Consider the following 16,475-nt stretch of genomic DNA (forward strand, 5'->3'; position numbering starts at 1 on the left):
TGGCATTGCCTGGGGTTTCTCTCACATGAAATCTCATCACGATCAACTTGCTCTTCAGCTACAAAATATATTTTGCCTGTGGTGCCGGTGTAACATTCAACACGGCTGAAACTGCCGCATGAGAAATACGATCTAGAGCCTGAGAGCCTTAACAACCAGAATCCACTGCAGCCGTAAAGGTGCGGTCTAGTGGTTAACACACACAAATACACAGATTCATCACACATCTGCAAAAGTAAGTGCTTTATTATTTGTGGTTCTACAATCAAGTCAATTTGTCAAACGTTGTTCTATTGTTATTAATACACCCAGAGTATTGCGGTGCCATTACTTGGACTTGAGTGTGTGTGTCAGACAGATCAATTTATTCTAACCTGTCTGTCTTTTAAAGCTAAAATAAGATGGTTGTGTCATGCTACATGTCACTGTAAATGTGATTTGGATGAAGGAACGTGATTTCTCCCCTTAAACTTCGATACAGAACTTAAATAACAGATACACAAGAGCTCCTAAAGAACAGCTGAAAGAGGTCAGTACAGAGATGAATGGATATCTTCATGTGTAACAGTGGACCCTGAGGGCCTCTACACACACACAAAGTCCTCACCTTGAGATCTCTGTGCACAATGCGCTTCTGATGGCAATACTGCACAGCTGACGCAATCTGGAGAGATAGAAATAGAAGGTGTGGTGAGTATTCAGGACAGTAGGTGAAGTCATTCTGTTGGAGCTCAGGAAGCATAAGAGAGGAGCGACACGAGTGTATGACGAGAGAGGACCGGGCCCGGACATGTGTTACGTTTGTGTTAGTTTTATGTCTTTTACTTCCGTGTTTGTTGTTTATTTGATTTGATTAAAGTTTTGTTAAATGTTCGCCGGTTCCCGCCTCCTTCCTTCCCTTTTATGGAACTTTGTTGCAGTGTACTACAAATATCTATAGCAAATACTACAGTATATTATATATATAATATTATCTGAGTGTTCAGTTTAACTGGACTTATTTTGACGGGTCGTCGAGAAGGCGTTTGAGTTTCAGTGTGGTTAACTGTAGCTTTACTCAAGCTGTGAAATGCTTGTGAAATAAACTCTCAGAAAAACTCGGGAGATGAAGTTCATGTATTCGTGTCCTCATACGTTGAGCTGCAGACAAGTGTGCTGTCACGCATGAAGGACGTTTAACTGTGCAGCTCATTCACTGACACGTGCAAAACAGCGGACATTTGTAAACAGCGGCATTCCGCGTCCACATCTGAAGAAGTTATATGGACTTAATGCAAGTTAAGTAATGCAAGTTTCACTCGGAAAATAAAGTATTTTCATAATTCTTTTCATATATGTCGCACTGTACAACCCTGCATACTGAGGGTACAGTTAAAGGGACAGTTCACCCAAAAATCTAAATTCTGTTATCATTTACTAAATTATTAATAAATCTGTATGGATTTCTTTGTTTGGTTGGTTGAACACAAAGAAAGATATTTGGAAGAATGCTTGTTACCAAACATCTTGGCCACCATAGACTACCAGAGTAGAAAAAATGACAATGGTAGTCAAAGGTGCCCCAGATTCTTCAAAATATCATCTTTTGTGTTCAACAGCGAACAAGAAATGTATAAAGCATTCTTTCATCATATCTTTCCTTATGAAGACTTTTATATTCTTTATTAGATTTGAAACAACTTGAGGGTGAGTAAACAAAGACATTTTTGGGTGAACTGTTCCTTTCAAGTTTATCGTACAGACGTCAACATTGCCAAAACAATGTTAATTCACTTGCACACACAAAACTACTAAGAACACAGTATCGTGCATGCCAGACCAGTCATGAACTCTTAATAAGTAATATGCATGGACATGTCGTCACGGTTTTCACAAATTTGTATAGTTTTCAGCCTTTAAACCACATTGTCAATAATTTGCAAATTCAGGTTGACAAAATGGCGCTGTAATGTAAATGAACAAAATGTATAGTGTCATATAAACGCTCCCTTTTTACACAAATTGGTGTGCTCATAACACAATTTATATACCATATAAGTATATTTCAAAATACGATCTAGAAGTCCTTCACAGGCGGTCTCATATTGTTGGCTCTCACTGTATGCCCATGTAAGCTATTACGGTGTAGCATGACTCACTCACATGTGCTCACACTCACCTGTCTGAATTTGGCACGTGCTTCCTTTTCTTTCATCCTCCCATGAGCGACGAGGTAATCGAACACCTCACCTTAAAAATGAAAAAAAAGGGAAACACGGCAACAGAGCAGAACATGACAAAGAAGTTGTTCCAGGTGAAGAGAAGGCGATGCATTAAAGAAAAGGGGAACAGAAAGATAAGAAGAGAAAAAGAACGAAAGAGAAAAGGGAAGACAAAAGAACATGACCACAGCGGTGTCTGAAAGTGATGTGAAGAGAACGCTTGTCAATTCTTGACTTGATTGACAGCTGACAGTTCACAGTTGTAACCCACTCACCTCCGCTGGCATATTCCATGACTAAATACAACGTCTTCTCCGTCTCGATCACCTCGAATAACTTCACTGAGGAGAGAAGAAAACAAATCACCACAAATCAAAAAACGAACACTAAAATAAACATTATAATGTTATCAAAGTCAACTGAATGACTGGAAATTTAAAAAATTGTTAACAAATTCAACTTTGCAATATTTTTTGTTATATTTTTGTGTCATTTCTTTTGCATTGGTCTAAGCAAGCCTTCACAGAAACCATATTCTGTAAGGGTAAAACATCTCAAAAACTGATGAGAAAAACTAAATAGAATGTGTTACTGCTGTTTTGACACCCATAAAGCACAGCAATATTACTCCACGAGGAACACTGTGTGATTTATGAATGAAAGCAGCAGTGATAAATACATCTCTGCTCAAACAAGGCGCTGCAGGCTTTGCTTTAAATGCTGCGAAACATCACATGTACTGTTTCTCCGGCAGCCGAGCGGATCATAACCAAATTTTACATTTACAAACTGAATGGAATGGAATATGAGAGTCTTAAGCTAGCAGCTCGAGAAGACTTTCTCTTTCTTTCAACATAGTCACTCAAAAAAGGCCACCACTGTTTGACATTAATGTTGTGAATTATATACAGCATCCCTACTTTGTGTGTCATCAACGAGTGTTTCAGATCTATTAGACTCTATCGTTAAACAGAGAGAGAGCGAAAGCTCTGAATCAGGACCGATTCCTCTTTCTCTTTCTCTCTCTCTCTCTCTCGTGCTTCATCCTCAAAAGGGGCAGGTCTCTCCTTTCATATTTCAGCTCTCCTTTCATATTTCAGCTCTGTGCTTTGATATTTATGAGCGCATGCCGAGCGCTAATGAGCTAGCGCTTCCATCAAGACCGTCGACACAGCATACACACTTAAACACACGGTTCGGTTTATCAGCATCATTTTACTTGTGTGTAAGTTTCTGCGAGTCTGCCGTGAGTGATCGCATATCAGCACACATCAAACGGTTCATGGAGAGAGACATGAAACCTTTATGAATGTTGATCTCTGCGATTTTAGTAAACTGACGTGGACTGGACGATACCAATTATTTCTGTTAAACGCTGAACCAAAATAATGACATCATTATATACAGCCGGTTTGGATGGACACTCACCGATGTTTGGGTGATTCAGAAGCTTCATGATTCTCACTTCTCTAAAAAGCTGTGAAAACAAAGAGAAGAGAGTTTGAGAAGCTCATTGGATAGGCTGAGAGGATTGTAATACTTTCAACAGAAACCATTAACCTGATCCCTGTGTAGGTAAAACATGACATTTACATCAGCTGTACCCATGGCTTTAGAGTTAAACACCAATTTAAACGAGAATCATAATGACTGTGCACTGACTAACAGCTAGGTCAAAGTTGACACACAAATGAAGTGAAAACGCTTTTATTCCATTTCACATTATAACTCGTTTTTGTGATGTCTGAAACCGATCGCTAGTTCCAACGGACTCAAAGCCTCCGTGTATTCACATACAAAAGTCCAGGGCGGACTCAATGGGCACTAATGTCAAATGTGCTGATAAATTTAACCCCAACATGATGCCACCATACAAGTGTCATTTGCATTCTTCAAATGATGAAATCAACTGGAAGCACGTATTGTATGGTAGAAATATCACCAGCTTCGCACAACAGTCATTGAATTCTTTCAGATTTGCATTTCCAAGTCTGTGTTTCTAGCGCATTTTAGGGTGTGTTCACACCTGGCATGTTTGGTTAGATTAAAATGAACTTGGGTATGATTGCTTGGTCCAGTTTATGTGAGAAAATGTAAACGCTGCCTTCCGAAACCTGGTGCGAGCTTTGTACTTAAATGACCGAAAAACAAGTAGCGATAATAAAATGCGACCGTAAAGATCACACAGTTTGGTCATTTACAGTGTTTATTAGATCTGTGTTTGCGTGAATGATGGAGTAATTCCTGGTGCAGGCATACACTAAGCATGTATAAAGCCACGGTCACACTTGACTTTTTGTTCCATTGACTTCCATTCATACGTATGCGAATGTGATTTTTTATTAAAGACAATAATTGGTTAGTCAAATAAAAGCGGAAAAGGGAAGTTTTCAGTTGTTTTTTGAAAGTTGTGAAGGATGCTGCTCGGGTGGAGGCTGGCAGTTCAATCCGACACAGGGGAACCTGCCATTTGGTGCCTTGCTGTGATGGAACAACGAGGCGTCGCTCATTTTCAGACCCAAGATGAAGGGAGGGGATGTAGACTTGGAGCAGTTAAGATAAAGGGGCAAACGTTATTGTTCTGAAGGCCAGTGTCAGCAATTTAAACTTGATGTGGGCGGCAACTGGCAGTGGCGTGAAATCAGGAGGGGTGTTACATGGGTTCTTTTAGACTGATTGAAAACTAGACTTGTAGCTGCATTCTGGATCATTTGCAAGGGCTTGACTGCATTGTCGGAAGGCCGGCCAGTAGAGAATTGCAGTAGTCTTGATATGGCCAGAGCTCAGAGTCAAGCTTCCACACAATATTGTCAATAGTGTGCAAATCGAAATGTCTGTCAAATTCAATATTTTCCCTAAATCGCACAGCACTTTCTTTAACCTGTGAATTTGTATCACGGGAGTGCGTGAGACCAATAGAAGATCAAAACGTCACAGTACAGAAATGTAAAAAATGGAGGATTGCTCCCGTCTATTTCCGTACCACCGCCAGAACGATTTTCGCATGCTCAACGTCAAGTCTGACCGCGGCGTAACCCAGCACACAGCATTGTTTTGGATATCCGTAAGTCGCTGTCAAATCACGTTGCGACTTTACACATATGCTGTAACGTTTGTTAACTACAGGTTCCTTGTTAAAATGCCAGTGTGAACGCTAAGCTAACCAAGACTAAATGTGATGTTTGCTTATGTTCCGCAACAACCTGTGATTACATATTAACATTACAGGAGTTACATCACCTTAACATTTTGCCAGAAGCAACAGCAGTGTTGCATTAACTAAATTTTATTAATGACCTCTCAAAGTTTCAATGATGTATTTTAATGTTTCATGGTCAGTGTCAGTCTGTATGAGTGTTTTGGGGGAGGTAAAGGAGGACTTATTCATTCCCGTCAGAGGAAATCCTTCAGCCTCTCTTCCTGTAATTACTCCTCTCTCCACACAGATATACGGATAAAGAGAGATGATCTGCAGACTCACTTTTTGAAGACTAGAAGAGTTGAGCTGTGTCTTGTCTATGATCTTCACCGCGACCTGTGAACGAGAAACACAAGCGAATCTTTACACGACTCTCTCGGTCACATTTCAGCTGCTATGAAAGAAATTGGGAAAACGATCACATGATCTCAATTAATGGAAAAATGACTATATATGCAGTTCGGGCCGATACATCCTATGAACAACGAATAATCTAGTTGCTCTATTTCTTTAAAACACTGAATTGCGCCATGTCCCCCTAACAAGTGTACTGTAATAAGCATCAGCTAAATAACCTTTTTGTTACGACTTACCAAATATTATTAAATTAGCGCTGTTTGTCATGTGAACACATATTAGACAGGTTTGAGCATGTACAGTTTGACAAATTGAAAATTGTTTCAAGGTTCAATGTGTTTATCATCCATAGATGAGGCTTCCGTCCGCTGTTCTCTGACTTGACAAACCAGATACACAACACACAGCACTTTACAATCTTTGCAAAGAGAGACAGATACACAAGAGGCCAAGTTACCTCTTTACCAGTGAGGACATGTCGGGCCAGTTTAACTTTGGCAAAGTTGCCCTTGCCGATGGTTTTCAGCAGTCTGTAATTGCCTATGTGGGGCTGCTCTTCGGCTGTCGGAACCGAACTCCGACTTCGTGGCACGCTGGACCGCCCTCCACTTTTGGCATCAGAATGAGTCTGAGGACACAGGAAGCAGACATATGAAGATACAGATCATATATGACAAAAACGAAAACTTCTAATAACACGCAAAGATGGGTACAAGTTGGGGTCATCTGATGCTCCAGAAGGAAACACGATGCATTAAGAGCCGGTGGGTAAAAACTTTCTGAATTTGAAGATCAAGGTAAATTGTGTTTAATCTGTCTTCCGGGAAACATCTTCTGTTCCTTCCGAAGTGCAGTACTAAATGGAAAACATTATATTTAAATAAAATAAGAAAGATTTGGACGTATTAATCCTGTCCTGGCTCTTAATGCATTGTGATTCATTCTAGAGCATCAGTGAATGTTTTAACCTTTTTAATAGTTTGCGTTTGTGTCCCTCGTTCTCAGAGTGAAATGATGGATCTCAAGATCATACGGTCACTGCTGGAAAGGGTTAAAATATGCAAAAGATACTGGAAAACTAAAGAATCTGAAGGAGCTGGAGGATTTTTCTGAAGAACGGACTCATGAACAACTATCACAGTCGTAGATCATCCAGGTAACCACAAACAGTATTAAGAACCAAGTTCCCAAACTTTTGAACGGGTTATTTGAATAATTGGAGCTATTTTTTTGCCTTGAGGACTGTATGTAAACAACTTTTATGAAAAGATATCTTACTCAGGACTAGGGCTGCACGATAAAATGGATTATAAAAACGATAGATGCTTCCCACAATTAACTGAGCATTATCATTGTGATAATAATATTTTAAAAGCAAGCACAAAACTCCCAATAGGGTCGGAAAATCATTGCAAAGCTTGTATCTTTTAAACTGCCACCTTTCAGGAAATAAAAAAGCTAAAAAAAAATCACTTTTCTTTTACTATTTTAATGTTTTTTGTAAAACACACAGACAAACTTTAAGGCAAATAGTATTGATATATAATAATAATAATAAAAAAAGATTCACCTATTTTGGTGGTGGAGTGTTTAGATGATTCATTGCATGCTTTGAAATACGGTGTGGAAGAAGTTCAACGGCAGCAAATTATAACATATTCATTGGGTGTAAAGTATAGGCCTAATAAACTTGCTGAAGTGAAATTAAAAATCAAAGTTCTGAACTGGCAAAATAATCGTCTTTATAAATCGTGATTCATTTAAATACATTTTGAGCAAAATTATTCTCATTTGACCCATAATGCAGCCCTACTCAGCACAGTAAGTAAAAAATAACATGCATTATGTTATACAGCACAATTTGAAAATCCCTCTCTTTAGTAAACACGGCTGTCTAATCTAAATTCAGGCTTTGTTAAAGGCATATAATTGAAGCTTTTTCCACAGTCTTCCACTTTACATTTTAACACTATACAATAATTATAATAAACACGAACAGAGCTCAAAGAAACCCGTGTAAAGTATCACATGCCTAGTGTTAATTTATGACTTCCTTTAGCGCTGGAGAACTCTCTCAATGTTCCTTTATTATTCAACTCTGACCCAGCCCCCACCTTACACACACACAGACACACATACACTAGGACTGGGCGATCTTCCCAAAAAAGCATATCACGATCTTCATAACAAAGAATCTCGATCCACGATCTGAATCGAAATACAGGGTGGAACATTAACCTTTTCACACATTAAAGCACTGGTGCTACAGAGTTTTATAGCACACGTCAAACAGTCGTACAGGTAGCACAAGTATAAAACATCTGTTTTCATCTTTGAAAAGCACCCGATCATCACATAAATGATTGGGTTAACACCAAAGGATATTAATGTCATATACAAATGGATCAATTAGGGCCTTATCGTTTTTATTTTAACCATTTTTTTATTGTTCTGCGTTTTTTACTATAAAATAGTCATATATTTGTCCACATGAAATGACTGTACTAGCCTAGTGTTTAGTGTTAAGTGACGATAGTTTTTTTCAAACAGTGAAAGCGGTTATGTGTAAAAATAAATGTACCCAAAATAAACTCTTGTTTTAGACGACAGACAAGATGATGACCCTCAAGATTCCGTTGAAATGTGGATTGAGGAAGGACAATTTAAGATCGTCAGATCGCCCACCCTTAACACACACACACTTATCAGTATCTTTTTAGCAAGCTTTTACTATTGTTCATTATGGCCGGGCCGGTCACTTTAGCTCACAGCAAGCACATACTTTGTTTAGTTATTATAGTGTTCTGTAAAGTTATAAAAACCGATCGGACCCCTCCAAAACATGCACTCGCACAAATGCCCCCAAGTATATTTTGAGGACGTACAGGTTAAATTTAGGGAGCATGTGCAACTAAAATGGTGTCAATTTCGAGCCCTGCATTTCGTGTTCACGTCAGATCTCACAAGATCTCATGCCACAAGATCTCGCCAAAAATGAATGTACAATGAAATTCAACAAATTGTTTTACTATATATAGAATAAAATAGTAACACACTTTAAAAAAAAGATGCTTTGAAAAAGTTATTTGAGGCGATAAAAGGTTCTTCAGGATATTAAAAAGGAGCTGTGAAGAACCTTTTAAGCACACCTGTGTTGTAGTTAAGGTCTGAGAATGAAATTCCCACTTTGAATCATTTTCATAGACGGAAAGGGAAGATGAAATTTTGATATTGACAGTGAAAAGTGCTGTTAGATCGCTAAAGTAGCTCTCAACATGATATCTGGTCTCTACGCATTGTATAAAACTTGCATATCCAAAATACAATTAGGCATTTTTATTTTAGGACTTCTAAAAACCGCACAAAATACAGGGACCACAACGGTGGGTGTGGGCATAACACCCTAACACATCTTACTTTTGGTCTTTGTGCACTAACCGCTATGCCAAAGGACAGAGAAGACAATGACCTGACCGTGGCAGGACAGTAATTGGACAAGAGAAGAGAGAACGCATTAGCATTGTACCCAATAGCATTGGTGTCCTAGTGAATGAAAAATCCTAATCTCATTTGACCTCGCTGCAGTCCACGATGTGATCCAAAACACCCGCCAGTCCCCTAATCCCACTAAATTACCTCAAATCTCCACTCCAAATTAAGATTAAATCCCAATTTCCCACTTTACCCCATTACACAGGAGAAACATGCAGATAAAGATAGATTAGATTGGATTCAAGTGGATTAGATGAAAGCGGATGGGTCCATCTGCTGAAATCACACACAAAACTCAAATGTGGACGTTTGCAAATACACTGCGTGCCTAGATGTCTCTTGTTTTCCTGTTCTTTCAACTTTTTAAACACAAATTAAAAGCATGTGAAAATGCCAAAAGGAGCATCAAGGACCGTTGATAATTTTCTCTCTAACCTTACGGGACGTTCTCTATGTCATATAGCGGACAGTAATCTCATTAATGAGAAAGTTCAATCATCAAAGACGGCCCCAGCCAGATCCGATATGCCAGTATTTGTGTGTTGTGTGTGCGCAAACCACAGTCCATACATCTGAGCACTGTAATTCATGAAAGTCTTCAAAGACCAACTTGACCAAAGTTCAAAGCTGTAAACTTGATGCTTGTCGTCATCCCACTAAATGGTGAACACTCAGAGGTATTTATCGGAATAAAAAACACTATTTATTTATTTAACCATTTCACATGATAGCAATTTTGTGAGGGAGGCTGATCACGGGAAAGGCATGAGAAACACAGGGCAAAAGGATACAGTATTTCCACACTGTGTGTGTGTAGATGTGAGTTAACATGTAAATTAAGCCAAGAGCAGTAGCAAAGGTCAGGGCATGAACGCAGAGAGATTGACAGTGTGCTGACAGAAACAGGGGGCAAGGACTTATGGAGGGCATGTGAGCAGTTATGGCAGGCTAGGTTTTAGACTTTGGCACAGCTTGCGTCCAAAGTAACAGGAGTGCTGATACATAAAGCAAAAGCAATATCAATACATCACTCATAAACAGTAATGAAACACCAGGTTACAATTACACAATGCACTTTTACAATCGCACGCTCCTTAATGGCTAGTCTTTATCCTTGTGCACCAGAACTACACGTGATGTTGCGTGACACATGAAAATGCATGAGATGCACGATTTAAGGAATAAAAAAGTAAAGGAAGAAAATTGGTGGTCGCGGTTGTGAGACAAAAGGCCATTTCTAAATATTAGATTCTTACCAAAATCCAACAGATCAACAATGAACTCCAAGTGAGACCAAGTGGATGTAGGGTTGGGTGTTGTCTACAGTGACACATTGTGATGGACAATAACATCGGGTAGTGCACGAAGTTGTAAAGTCACATGCGTCTTTCTATACACAGCGCAGTTTACAAAGTCACGACACCAGTTTAAAATCGTGATATCTTTCAGCCATCGGCAATGGATGAATCCATCGTCAAGTTTTAGCAATCCTATTCAGGACTGAAAACTCAAATAGAAAGTAGATCTATCTGAAAAAACACCCATCACTTTTCCAAACCCGCTTGTCCTTGCAGGGTCATGGTAGAGCTAGAGCCTATCCCAGCATCTTGGGACACAGACAGGTAACCTCACTGATAATAAACACATTCACTTCATTTAGACAATAGCTAACAATACACTCTCGATATGACACACAATACCGAGTTCACCTCTGTGTAAAAAAATGTGACTAAAATTCCAATAAACAGAATTGTTTCCCATTGACAACATTCAAGGTTTAATTGAACCTGATGTAAATCAATAAAAAATTTGTAAGAGAGGAATTAGAAAAGCTAAACATATTAAACGTGTCGATGCAAATCACATACCGGCAGCTTAACCAACTGGATCAACATAAGATGTTTACATTGCATACGTCAATAACTGGATTCTATCACATCACTGCAAATTGGCAATTTAAACTCCACCTAACTTAACCTTTCACACTTTCTTTAAAAATGAATGACTTCTGTTCGCTTTGGCTCATCAATTCGCTGTTTGTATGAACCCCCTTAGTAGACAGCTGCTCACAAAGATAGACAGCGAGGCAGCTCTTAAGGAAAAGTGGCTGGAGAGTCTGCAAAAGGGCTCATTTTTAGTATCTCAAACTATATTCTTTGGCATCAACCTTACTATTAAAGAATCATCTATGATGAGAGTCCATCCGGGTGAAACATAATTCACTTTTTGCTCCCTCCTCCTCTTACTGGGTCTTGTCATCATCTATCTCTCCTTGTAATTATAGTCACACACAGACAGCGGTGTGGATAGGATAATGTTCTCTCTGACAACATGCTGTCTGTCGCCGAATCTTTTTTAGGTTTACTGGAGTCCTGCTCACTTCAGCGCTGAACCTTAAATACCACCGTCTCCTGAGATCCGGTGTTTAGCCGACACTGGTTCGGCACAGCATGAAGCTCGCGGCAGCTGATCAGACCCAGAAACGCTACACGTAGTTACACGCCGCAGAAAGGTTTGACTTTTATTGACTTTGAAAGTTCAGTGATGACACCGATAACAAACACTTCTCAACGGCCTCTTTAAAAAACTGTGTGACACATTAAACCAGTAGCACGGGAATCTTACAAACCCTCGCCACGCAAGTAGCTGTGAAGTCTGCTTTCTTGTTCTGCTTCAAAACCTCCACAAATACTCTTGCACACAATCCAGCGCATATTTTAAAAAGCAGTCAGTCGCTGGGTCGTGATTGCAGCGTTGCCATGGAGATCTGTTGTTCGTCTCATGCTATCTTCTCTTTTCTTTACCTTTCTAAAGGACAGCTTCCTTCTCCCTCTGCCCTCTCCCTCCTTTTCTTTCTTTTTTTCTGTCTTTCTTGCTGTGAAGTGAAATTGGGCGTAAAATTCCAAGCCATTTCTATCTAGAAAGAGAGAAACTCTTTTTTTTAACGTACACAGATGCGGTCAAACACGCCCAGAGAGCGACAGTCACGATGAAAAAGAACTATAAATACTTCACCACCTACACATACACCATCTTTCTGCTTCTCTTTTACAGAACAAACAGTGTTTCCTGCTAAATGCTATTTTGGCAAAACTCCCCTTAAATAATTGATCTAAACTACATACTAAATGTACCCTACTATTTTTGGTAACATACAATGCATTTATTTAAACAAGCATAGAAAAATGACTCTGGTTAATGAGTATATAGTTATAACCATTTACTCAGTGAGTCCGATTCAATAAGTTACATTAGTTCTGATTCAGACTGTCAACCACATTGAGCAATTATTAGTCTGTGTGACTTGATTTATTATAACAATTAAATGATTTGTAATGCACTAGGCCTAACAAATGTCTTCGTGCAATAAAGCAAATAAGACAAATTTCTTTCGATTCAATTCAGACTGCAAACTCGCAGTATTTTCTGGCTTCACCACAGATGAAAAGCTAGGAAACATTGCAAACAAACTCCTACACCTTTTTTTCCAACCAAACACACTGTACTGCACACAAAAGCATTACTGGTAAGAGTGTAGTCCTCCTGACTGGATCACGTTTTTTTGGGATGACGCTTACGATGGTGAGCGAGCAAAGATTGTTTCTTTGTATCAAACTTCAGTCACACTGAGTGTCCCACATCAATCCTGTCAGACGAAACATACACATGTAATACTGATGTAAGCATGAAATCAGGTAGTGCCGGGCGTACAGGTAACGCATGGGGCTGTGAATCCCATACGGCCTCCATTTAAAACAGAGTCTGGATGAAGCCAAGGGCACAAACAGAGAGCAGATGGATCCCCCTCTGTCTTCTTTATCGCACCTCTATCCACACTTCTTCAGCCAGTCCTATATAAAAAAAAACTGTCAACAGTGAATAAATAAGCCTGATATTAATACATTCTCTCTCATTGAGCAGTAACTCTCTTGGGAATAAAGATCAGCCAGGTGGCAGGCACTTTCTGGAGCACATCAGGGTGTGGTGTGTGTGCTATTCAGTCCATGTGGAATGAAGGTTTCGTATAAAAATAAGGACAGTACAGTGTTTATGTAAAGTGTGTCTAAAGGCTGAAGGGCGCTGAGAAAGACTCAAATATACACACATCTCCATGAGTAAAGTATGACAGAATTGTTATTTTTAGGTGAACTATCACTTAAAGGTGTCAAACTAGGGATGTGCAAGACTAGACGTCTAGTCGTTTTACAGCTCCTACTAGTCGACCAGAAAACAGCAGTCGATACACAGAAAAAAAACATTTTATAAGTCAAATGACAAAAAAACGTTTTAAATAACATACTAAAACAATATGTTTGAAAAAATTATTATTAATAGTTTATAAAAGTGTATGAGGAACGAAATGTTTTAATTTTAGCCATTGAAGTCCATGAAATCGGACTTGAAAGAGGAGTTGTGGGGGTTTTCCGGAGGAGGAAAACAGGTAGGTTTTACTCAGACTATGTCATATCGGGCATAAACGGAAAAGTAGATGATGAGCTAAAGCTACATACAGTTATGTTAACATTACTTCATTATATCTATCAATATTTTATGTTTAAAACGAAATGCATGAATGTCGGATTGACGTTGTTTGATGGCAGAATGAGCAATAAATCCGGTGAATGCATCTTGAGCACACATAATAAAACTGAGATGAGAATGTATCAGAACATATACATTTCTTTGATTATAATGGTTTATGACAAAAAAGCGCTTGAATAATCTTGATCGCTTAGCACTGTTATCTGTGTGTCCTTGCAGAGTTTGCGCTGATTCCTCAGACGGAGTCATTGTTCACAAACATTGAGCCGACTTTCATCCGAGCGTAATGCTTTCATTTCCTCAACAACAACATGTAAGAGAATCTGAACATCATAATCACTCGAGTGTTTAGACTATGTACAGTGCCTTGCAAAAGTATTCATCCCCCTTCATATTTTGTTGTGTTGCTGCCTTATTTTAAACAACTTTAAATGAATCTTCTAACGTTAATCTACACTCCATGCACAATAATGTAAAAAAAATGATTTGTGCCAATTTAGAGCAAATTTATATAAAATAAAAAAAGTATATTGCATAGGTATTCATACCCTTTACTCGGTAGTTGGATAAAAAGCACCTTTACCGAATCTTTTTGGGTACGATGTGACACGCATAACATCTGCATTTGGCAATTTTCTGCCTTTCTTCTCCTCAGATCTTCTTAAACTCTGTCAGGTTGGATGGAGATCATCAGTAGACAGACATGTTCAGGTTTATACAGAGATGTTCTGTTGGGTTCAAGCCCAAGCACTAGCTGGGCCACTGAAGGACATAAGAGAGAGTTGTCCATAAGCCACTCTTGCATTGTTTTAGCTGTGTGCTTAGGATAATTGTCATGTTGGAGAATGAACCTTCTGCCCTGTCCGAGGTTCTGAATGTTTCCGGGCTAGGTTTTCATGATCATTATCTCTATATTTTGTGCCGTTGAGCTTTTTTCCCATGTTTTTTTTCATTCAACATAATTTAAATAAACAAATAATGAAACATTTGTTTATAAGCTTTTAATTGTTGTTAAATATTTTAAGTTTCATGATTTCAGCGTAATAGACACACTTACTCAAATTCAATTAAATTTCATTACTAAAATGTCAAAATAGTCGTGGCACACGTTGTTTTATTTTACTCCAATGGAGTTTTGGGTTCTCGCCAGCGTTTGCATACTGTTTAGCACTGTTTGCCTGTTTTGTAACTACGAAAATTGCTAAAAGTGCTATATAAATAAAGTTGACTTGACATCCCTAACGTAAACACAACAAATAGAAAGCAAAACAATAATAACCATGTTCGTTTGCATAAAACCAGCACTGACTTATCTGTCTTTTTTCCTCTTTCACACACACACACACACACACACACACAAACACACCTACGTCATGTAGGTGTATATGTGTGTGTGTGAAAGAGGAAAAAAGACAAGCTCCTGACAACAGAAAGAAGGCCTTGGCACTCCCTTCAGTGAGCTTCACACCCAGTGCAACTGGAAAGGCCTGTTCACACACACAAGAGTTAAAGACTCTGGACTTGATCTCAACACAGTGACCGCATGCTCAGTGCTGTAAAAAATGCAAAGCCGTGTGTAAATGTGAGCCCTGTTCGAGCCACTGAAGGTCAGGGAGCTAAAGAGGGTTTATAGTTCGCAGTGTTCACAGTATCACATTAAGCGCACACATCAGCCGCCCAACGACACAATGCTGAACGCATCTAAACTCTGTGTTGATGCGCTGCACTGCTTTCTGACAGTATTCAAATTCCTCCCCTTTCAGAGAGGTGAATCTGGCATGACTCCTGTGTTTTTTTTTAGGATACTTTCATTTGTCTGGGTGTGGTACTTTCGCCGAAATGTACTTTCGCCTGGTTTAATGCCATCCTCTATTGATCAGTACACTGGCTGGTTTGATAGCAGGCTTCAATCTGTTATAAATAATAATATAATAATACTTGGCATATCTGACATTAGACTCTCCAGCTATGTTTCTTTCCACAGGTCCACCAGAATGCATTTAGGCAACTACAATAATCGGAATACCCGGCAAACACATTTGAATGAATTTGACATTGAAGCAATATAATAAATTGTATGAATAAACTACAAGATTGTGTAAAACGGTCTGTAGATCTTGTTTCTAACATACAACCTAAATAGTATTATAAACAATGTATGTTGTTAATCAGAGGTACACCGATTGACTGGCCAGAGACGGGAATCAGCTGTTTTTTCGCATGATCGGCCAAACCGGTGAATGGCCGTTCAGTCTTACGTCTTGCCTATTCCAAGCCGATCTTCTGTTGCCCGCAACGTGGGCAATAACGTCACAGCCGCCATTACACTCAAAGCAGCATGTAAACGTGCCTGTGGAGTTTTTTTTAATACTCGCATGTGGGGAGTCTCTGCGGAGTGCGGACTGACCCACATCTCTCCTATCTGCTGACTGCACACGCATCAGGTACTGTACAGAAAAAAAGGTGCACTGTAGTTCATCTCTCGTTGCTCCGTCTACTTGGGGTATGTATACCAACAGTGATGCTAAACTCATGTTGAAGTCATTCACTCTGAAAATAAATGTAAATTCCAATCAACCTGACGTAAGAACATGGTAATTTGTCTTAGGTCAAATGACATTCAACACAACTTCTACTTGTCTTAAAATCCCAAAAATGAATAAAACAACCTATATTTGTGATTA

General features: G+C 39.1%; 1 protein-coding gene across 16 annotated transcripts in view; it reads right to left on the reverse strand.

Annotated features, from left to right (window-relative positions):
* The window catches only part of mark2b (MAP/microtubule affinity-regulating kinase 2b), a 45,388-nt gene that overhangs the window by 21,917 nt on the left and 6,996 nt on the right, over nt 1-16,475 (reverse strand). For all 16 annotated transcript variants that reach the window (XM_079461268.1, XM_079461267.1, XM_079461277.1 and 13 more), the window contains exons 2-7: nt 6,215-6,385; nt 5,683-5,736; nt 3,630-3,678; nt 2,477-2,542; nt 2,159-2,229; nt 608-664 (exon numbers count right to left, since the gene is read on the reverse strand). In XM_079461268.1, coding sequence (XP_079317394.1) covers nt 608-664; nt 2,159-2,229; nt 2,477-2,542; nt 3,630-3,678; nt 5,683-5,736; nt 6,215-6,385 — 468 coding nt within the window. The remainder of the gene's footprint in view (nt 1-607; nt 665-2,158; nt 2,230-2,476; nt 2,543-3,629; nt 3,679-5,682; nt 5,737-6,214; nt 6,386-16,475) is intronic.

This window comes from Barbatula barbatula (assembly GCF_947034865.1).
Source record: "Barbatula barbatula genome assembly, chromosome: 1".
Lineage (NCBI taxonomy): Eukaryota > Metazoa > Chordata > Actinopteri > Cypriniformes > Nemacheilidae > Barbatula > Barbatula barbatula.